Source organism: Chionomys nivalis, chromosome 14, assembly GCF_950005125.1.
Source record: "Chionomys nivalis chromosome 14, mChiNiv1.1, whole genome shotgun sequence".
Taxonomy (NCBI): Eukaryota; Metazoa; Chordata; class Mammalia; order Rodentia; family Cricetidae; genus Chionomys; species Chionomys nivalis.
In genome coordinates, this window is record NC_080099.1 from 1,138,411 (window position 1) to 1,146,298 (window position 7,888).

General features: G+C 39.4%; 1 protein-coding gene across 1 annotated transcript in view; it reads right to left on the reverse strand.

Annotated features, from left to right (window-relative positions):
- The window catches only part of Rttn (rotatin), a 139,796-nt gene extending 133,897 nt beyond the window's left edge, over positions 1–5,899 (reverse strand). The window contains exons 1-6 of the mRNA XM_057789236.1: positions 5,846–5,899; positions 5,383–5,570; positions 4,282–4,459; positions 3,877–3,966; positions 3,169–3,259; positions 1,392–1,506 (exon numbers count right to left, since the gene is read on the reverse strand). Of these exons, the coding sequence (XP_057645219.1) occupies positions 1,392–1,506; positions 3,169–3,259; positions 3,877–3,966; positions 4,282–4,459; positions 5,383–5,570; positions 5,846–5,876 (693 nt within the window). The 5' untranslated portion in view covers positions 5,877–5,899. The remainder of the gene's footprint in view (positions 1–1,391; positions 1,507–3,168; positions 3,260–3,876; positions 3,967–4,281; positions 4,460–5,382; positions 5,571–5,845) is intronic.
- Between the last annotated feature and the right edge of the window lie 1,989 nt (positions 5,900–7,888).

The following is a 7,888-nucleotide window of genomic DNA, read 5'->3' on the forward strand; positions in this document are numbered from 1 at the left end:
AACACCCTGAGTTGGATGCCCAAATTTATATAAAGTAAAAGGAGGGAATCAACTCCAGAAAGTGTGCCGTATGTCTGCTGCAGCATCAGGTACTCAAGAGAGTGTGCCGCATGTCTGCTGCAGCATCAGGTATTCAGAGAGTGTGCCGCATGTCTGCTGCAGCATCAGGTACTCAGAGAGTGTGCTGCCTGTCTGCTGCAGCATTGGGTACTCAGGTTGTCAGTACACTCAAGCCCATATGAGTCTGAGACCAGGCTAGGAAACAAAGCCAGCTCACCTTGAGCACAGTTTGTAACGCTAACTAGGGCTAGTCGGATGGCTCACCACTTAACATCACTTGTTCTTGCAAAGAACCTGGGTTCAATTTCCAGTAACCATATAATGGCTCACAGCTATCCATAACTCCAGTTCTAGGAGACCTGATGCCCACTTCTGACCTCCATGAGCATCAGGCACATACGTGGTATATAGACACACATGCAGACAAAACACTTTTATGCATAAAATAAAAAATAAGTAAATGAAAATAATAAAAAGCATGACTAAAAGAGACAGTATTTCCTATGTCTAATATCTGTAAAAAGCCAATCTGGGAGAAGGAAAGTCCCATTGTACTGCACAGCACACAGAATCACAGCAAGTCCTTTGCACCTCACACAGCTGAAGCGCTTTTCAGGCTTCGGTAAAGAACAGCTTTATTTGTTTCTGTTTGCCATGAGTGATGGAAGGTGCCCACACTGCTAATCACTGGGGTCCACTCAGTCTGAGTAAGGACCAAGGGCCCTCAGAGATTACGAGATGCTATAGATACCTCATAATCCCCAGCTGCATCTCTCTCCACTGGAGAAGCAAGAGACTGCACAAAGGGAAAGGGCTAGTCAACATGCTCATTGATAACAGACTTCCCCAGCATTATGTCCTAAACATAAAATACTCAAAGGTTACTGCTGCCCATCCCTAACTTCTAATGCTACTGTCTGGTGAGATGACTCAATGGGTGAAGGCATTTACCATGCAACCTGGTGACCTAAGCTTGATCCCTAGAACCCACATCAAGGTGGAGGGAGAGTCAACTCTATAAAGTTGTCTTCTGACCTCCACATGCACACTTTGGTGTGTGTGTCAAGACACATAACAAGAAATTTAAAACTTTAAATTTGAAAAAGATGATAATCCAAAAATGACAATTTGAGATAGACAAAGTTGGCAGAAACTACTGTCCACTAAAAGAAGTAACCAGATAAATTAGAGAAAGTAGTTTAAATAACTCAATAGTTCATTTTTTTAAATATGTTAATATAAACTTTCTTCTACTACCGTGCTGTGCATTTGCTAATTTGTGTTGAGATAAATTGTTTGTTTTAAAACCTAAAGCAATTACAAGGACTCACCTGAACAATCTTCGGTCTCTGAAGGAAAATCTCAGCAGGAAAGTCTTGCATGATCACGTCCTTCAGAAGTTCACATGTATTCCAGATCAGGTTGTGGTTGCTACTTCTCAAAGAGCTGAGACAACAGAGCTAGATGTCAGGAGGAGTCCACCTACACCTGCCTACGTCAGCTAACAGCATAACGCTTCCACACCTTAGGTTTAGCAGCGGCATCACTCTTCCTGGGGAAGAAAAGCACACTCTATCTTTGCATAGTGGACTCTGAAGAGCAGCTTCTTCCATATACCTACATTTTATAATACTGTGACTGCTTGCTGACTTTGATCCTCCACCAGACCATACTCTGGAATAGGAACTGCATCACAATAACCATTGAGTGTTGAAACTATCAGGTTCTACCAAACGGGATTGGTTAGGTCACACATAACTTTCTAATTAAAATAAAAAGCAAAAGCCTATATAGTGGTAATCATCAAATTCCATTATCTAGTCATTTTCACTGTCCCACATCCCTCAGGTTCTACTTACCTGAGGATGTAGCAATTGTACACAATCTACCTCAACAACTCAGCTGGAGTTAGTCCACCTCTTCCTTGGGTATTAACTCACAACTAATAAAGCACCCCAACCCTTTCTAAGGTGGGCACTACCTCTTCAATACTTTTCCCGAAGATGATGGCAGCATTATCAGAAATCACCTGTATGTTGCCTTAACTCTTTCAAATTTGATTTTTCATCTAAATTCACACCTTATCAAGAGGCAAACCACTTATTGTGACTTCAATGGAATTGTACCAAGTGAACGTGTATATTAAAAACACTCTCTGGGACTAGAGAGATAACTCAGTAGTCAAGAGTACGTGCTGCTCTTGTAGAGGACCCAGGTTCAAATTCCAGTGCCCACATTATCCAGCTCTCAACCACCTGTAACTCCAGCTCCAGGGGATCAGATGCCCTCTTCTGGACTTTTCTGGCATAACTAAAAATACAAATAAAACTTTCTATTTGTTTAATTTTTAAGGCAGGGTCTCAACACGTTTCCCTGGCTGGCCTCAAACTCGCAGAGATCCAGCTGTCTATTTCTAAAGAATACTTGTATTAAAAGTACGTCCCACTATGGCCGGTCCTGAAAACAAACCTTAAAAAACAAAAACAACAAACAAAACTCTGCAAATTTATATAGCAGCCCTCTATTTCTGAAAGTAATAAAAACAGTACACACTAGATAAGATTAGTGCAGTTATCACTAACCTTCTCAACAGTGGCAAGTTTTTCTAATAGAGCCCACATTTTACCATAGATTCTATCAAAAAGATCACCTATATTTAATTTTTTCATTGTTCTCCATGAAGGACACAGGAAATGGAGAATTAATCTATACAGAAAGAGAGAGCATGTTATGAAAGACTATGTAAGATTCCAACCACAAAGAGACACTGGGTTGAGTCAGGGGCAAGCTGTGTGTCTATTACCACAGCACAGGAGAGGAACAAAGTGGAGGGAGGAATAAGCAGGTCAAGGTCATCCTTGGCTACTCTAGTGAGTGTGAGGCCAGCCTAGACTACATGATACCCTATCTGGGAGGGGAAAAAATGGACATATAGACCGCTAAAAGATAGAGACAGACAATAATATTCTGGTTTTCTTTTTTGAAATACTGAAAATTGTATCTTTTTTCAACACTTGTTACCATTTCCAGATGACAATGCATTGTGTTAACGATCAGATTTTTATGGCTACAAAGAACCAAAAGACCTGTGCTACATCAGAACTGTACCTTTCGTTGGAGGAGAGAACATGTCTATCTGTTGTGGTCAGAGGTAGCCAAGGAAATACAGAAAACTTCAGCCACTTCACAGTCGGGTTTCCTGTTAAAAGAATAGCAAAACTTTAGATGTCAAAGGATCAAACATGACAGTGTGCAAATAATATCTGTAAGCTGTAAGATGAAGTAAACCCTTCCCTCCCACACTGCTTTTGGTCATGGTGCTCTTTACAGCAACACAAGTACAAGAGCGGAACCACAAGAGGACAACCACACAGAGACCTGGAAGGGAGACTTCTGGAAGGAGAACTCCAAACCGGAATGTCCCAATCCTAGGTCATCTGGCTAGTAGATAAATGCTGATGAAAATGAAACTAGGCTGATCCTGAGTCTCCAAGTTAAACAACAGAATTGATGGTCCCATCTCATAAGCTGGAGAGTGAATAAGACCACCTATGTATCATACCTGGTAAGAACCTGTGTTCAACAAACACTGAGTTCTAATGACAGCACCATGACCTGCCTACAGTAACTCAATATACTTAGTAAGGTATAAAACCTGACCACTCAGACTCAAAAACCTCAGCTAGGACAAAGTAGATGAAACATTAAATTCCATGCTAAAGTTTTCCAGACTGACCACAAACTATCTTCAGGGCAAGAAAAAAGAATCCATTGACCTTTTATTCACCAATCAAAAACTTCCCTATATATACATACCCACTGGCCCTGGTGGTACTTCCATCTGCTGGATATTACTTTTATCTTGGGGAAAATATCCTGTTAAAACTTCACGCTGTTGTGACAATTCTGAAAAGAAAACGCATTACTATGCTATCAATTAACCTGACAAAATAAAATTTATTTTAAATTATATTATTTTCTCTCAATCTTTCAATGATTATTAAAACAAAAAGAAACAGAAAAACAAAAAAGCAATCTAGCTTGTTCTCTGAATACTATTATCTTTCAAAACAAGAAAAAAGAAATTACTGTTCCTGTAGATACATTCACAGAGGCAACACACATACACACACACACACACACACACACTCAAATGTAATAAAGATTCTAAGAAAATATACAGCAAAATATTAACAAAATTGAATACAGAAAAACAGTTACCAATTTGATCAGTTTGGTAAGTGGCAGAACACAGTACAGGAACTTCTGAAGGAAGAACAAAAAGTCCATCAAGAATGCCATCGATCTCGGCCTGTATGGCTGGCTCCACATTTGGACGGAGCTTAGACAAGAACTCTACAGCACCAAGATCAATCAGGTGTTGGGCTGCTGGGGGATACTACGGTAAAAGAAAAAGTCTTGAGAATAGCCATGAACATAGAAATGTCCTGAACTTCATTCCACCACAACCAAAACATGGTTATTTTGGTGTATCAAATTTTCTGTTTTGAAAAACAAATTCTGCATTGCTGTGCTCTAGAGTAAACAACTTTTGTGAATCAAACATAAAGTAAAAGAGACAAACTTAAGAGTAAGACATCTTAAGAGAAAGAAGCCAGGACTCTGAGCACTAAAACTACACACAACCAATCCTTCTTTTATTTTTACATGCTTTATTGTTAAATAGTTCCACCTCAGAAAATGTGTTTCATTATAACACTTTTATACATATTCATTATTGTACTTTTTCTGCCCAATACACATATCACACATTGATAGGACCCTGCCTCATAGGTTCCCTTCTACTTCAAAGTCTTTCTTTTATAAATAAAATAAGTTACTTTTCTGTACTGACACTTTATCCTATCCTTACTGTAAATCAAGATAACAAAGTCACTAGAATTTCCCCAGGAGAATAGTGACTTAAAGATAGAAAAAAAAAATGAACTTATACTAGCATTGATCCTAACAACTATATTGCTCTTAAGGCAGATACAGGAACGAAAACCATTGTTTTTAATGGAATGGCATTACATGCAATGTTAATTTAACATATTTAAATGTGTTTCCTTTAATACTGAAACGTCTAAAAACAGGCGACAAATAATCAGAAATAGAAGATATGAGAACTTAGTTGTTTTACTTCAACGTTCAGTACAAAATGAGATTCGGCTATTATGACCAATGACAAGCAATATATACCCGAGTGAATTAAAATGCAACCTCTCTGGTTGTCTGCAACATTATTTTAAATCTCAAGTATGTCTTTCAATAAATGTTACATTTACTTTTGACCCTGGCTGATTTATTCCAAAATGTTACCTTAACCAATCTGCTTAAGAAGTTCAGAACCTCCTCTTTCATTGGGACAGATGGGAAATTGAACCATTCGAGCAAATGGAGAAAAAGCAACCTTTCCTGAATCAGGTCAGCATAGCAGATCAAATTGTGCTCGATCTTGCACAGGATACTTTTGAGGGCGCGTTCCCTGATCTCCACGAGCTGATGGCCTGTCAGAGAAGTTGACACAAAGAAATTTTATCTCCCAATTCTGAAGAGACGACCCACCCGTAACTTATTCTAAATGCGCATGGTTTACTTGGGAGACAATCCGGGGTGAAACCAAGTGAACTAAGTGTTCAGGAGGCCGCAGGTGCACAGTAAGAGCACGGTCCGCGGGCTGCAGGGACTATGTGAGGTGCCCGCGCAACCCCGACGCCGGAACCCAGCACCTACACGCCAAGACCCGAGGGCTCCTCCGACCCTGGGCAACAAAGACAGTTACCAAGCTTCCGGATGAGCCCCGCCAGAACCATCTTGTCTCCACAATCTGCCGCGATCGGAGAATTAAACTGTCGCGCCACAGCCGCCAGTCATAATTAATGTTCCCCGGAAACTCAGCCAACAGCAACAGAGGTTCCGCGATGTCTACGCTAGACACCCATTGAGTACAGAACATTAGATGAAATACTTTCAGTGCTTCTGCCACCACATAAGGGTACAGTCTCTATAATTTCTACTGCTCATTCTTTAGACCTCAATCTTGGCTCTAAAATGCCAGAATCAATAAAAATGTCAAGAGAAGGAAGACGCCTCTTCCGCCAGTGTGCAGGTCGGGAGTTGTAGTCCTGGCTCAGCCGGGCTCCCTGCAGGAGTTCCGGACACGCCCCCAACGCTCCTTAGAAGAGAGTTCCGGCTTCCAGGCGCGGGCTCTGAAGCGGGAGCGTTGTCGTTTGCAACAACCCAAGTTTCTGTGGCTCTCCTCTCCCTCCAAGATGGGTTTGTTCAGACATTAACAATCTGAATGTATGGCTTCTAGAGCTTAGGTTTTGTTTTATAAAGTAGCCCTTCCAATTCTTTCTGATTATTAAATGACTCAGCTATAAAGTGTAACTGTGAAGTTCTGCAGCCTCTGGGATACTTGACCTCAGATGTAAGCGAGGCACAAAAAGAGGAGAGGGCAAGGGGGAGAAAATAAGAGATGGAAAGACAGAAAAGGAAAGGGGAACTCCGTGGGAAGATTCTATTTGAATGCTTTCCAAATTGATTTTTCTAACATGCACTGTAATTGATCTCAACGAAAAGAAATTATAAACGATAGTTAGAGCAATAGAGCAATGACACAAGCAAATTTATAAAATGATTTGCATTTTAGAGAGCATTTGTTTGGTTTGGTTTGGTTTTTGAGGGGAGGGTACATATCTTTTCAATCACACTAGGAAGGGAGGGGATGTCAATCAAAATAGATAACGCTTTTTTTTCCTTGGCAAAAGACCAAATTTTACGGTTAAAGTGCCGATTCAAAGTCACATCACACAGAATAGTAAGATAAAGGAAATAACCTTATGATGTTTCTTGTCCCCATAAGAAAGAACAGTGCTACAGGTGTGTGTGTGTGTGTGTGTGTGTGTGTGTGTGTGTCTGTGTGGTGTAAAAAGTGAAACTTGAGTTGAATATTTGATAAATAGAAAATATACTGAGCCCAAAAAGTAGCATGAAGGAATTCCTACCAGAGAAAACCATACCATCACAATGTGGCAGATACAAAGAAAATGAGAAATTGAATGAGGTCATATTACTTGGGAAGAAAAAAGGATAAGGAGGTTGCTGCTAGTTTCTAAATATTTTCTATCTGGCCTTCCAATAACATTGTTGGCTTTGGGAGAATATCCTTCTCAACAATTAATTCCAACAATTAATTGGAATCCTAATTTAGTTATGAAAACAATGTATAAGAAGAGGAAACAATAAAGATTGTTAAACAAAATAGGCTCAATCCAACAAATATGTAGAAGGTATTTGTCTCTCTGGCAAGCTTATGTTTATATGTCTTTCAAGAAGTTACCCAAATGCCAATATATGTTATTTAATAATAAAGGTCACAATTTATTAATAATATTGGTCACTAAGAAGGAAAAATGGTTGAAGCCTGAGGTTTCATTCCCCACTTATGAATTATCCAAGTCAAGCACCATAACTTCATGCTATGAATTCACACAACATTTAATTTTTAAAAGCAGCATAAAATTCTAGCTTATCCTCCCAACACAAAAACAGAAAGCTGAAAAATATTTTATCCCATTTTGAAGTGGAAGGATTGGAACAAAATTGATCTTTACATTTCCAAAAGCAGAGCCACATGAATTTGAATCTTGCCTCCACTGTACAGTTATTACAAATACAAATGCTTCTTAATTATAGGTATCAGAAATAGATACAACTATGATTAACTGTCTATCTGAATACAGTGCATCAATACAATTTTTTGGAAAAGAGTAGTTTTTTCAACAAATGGGATAACTAAGTATCCACATAGGAAGGAATGGGT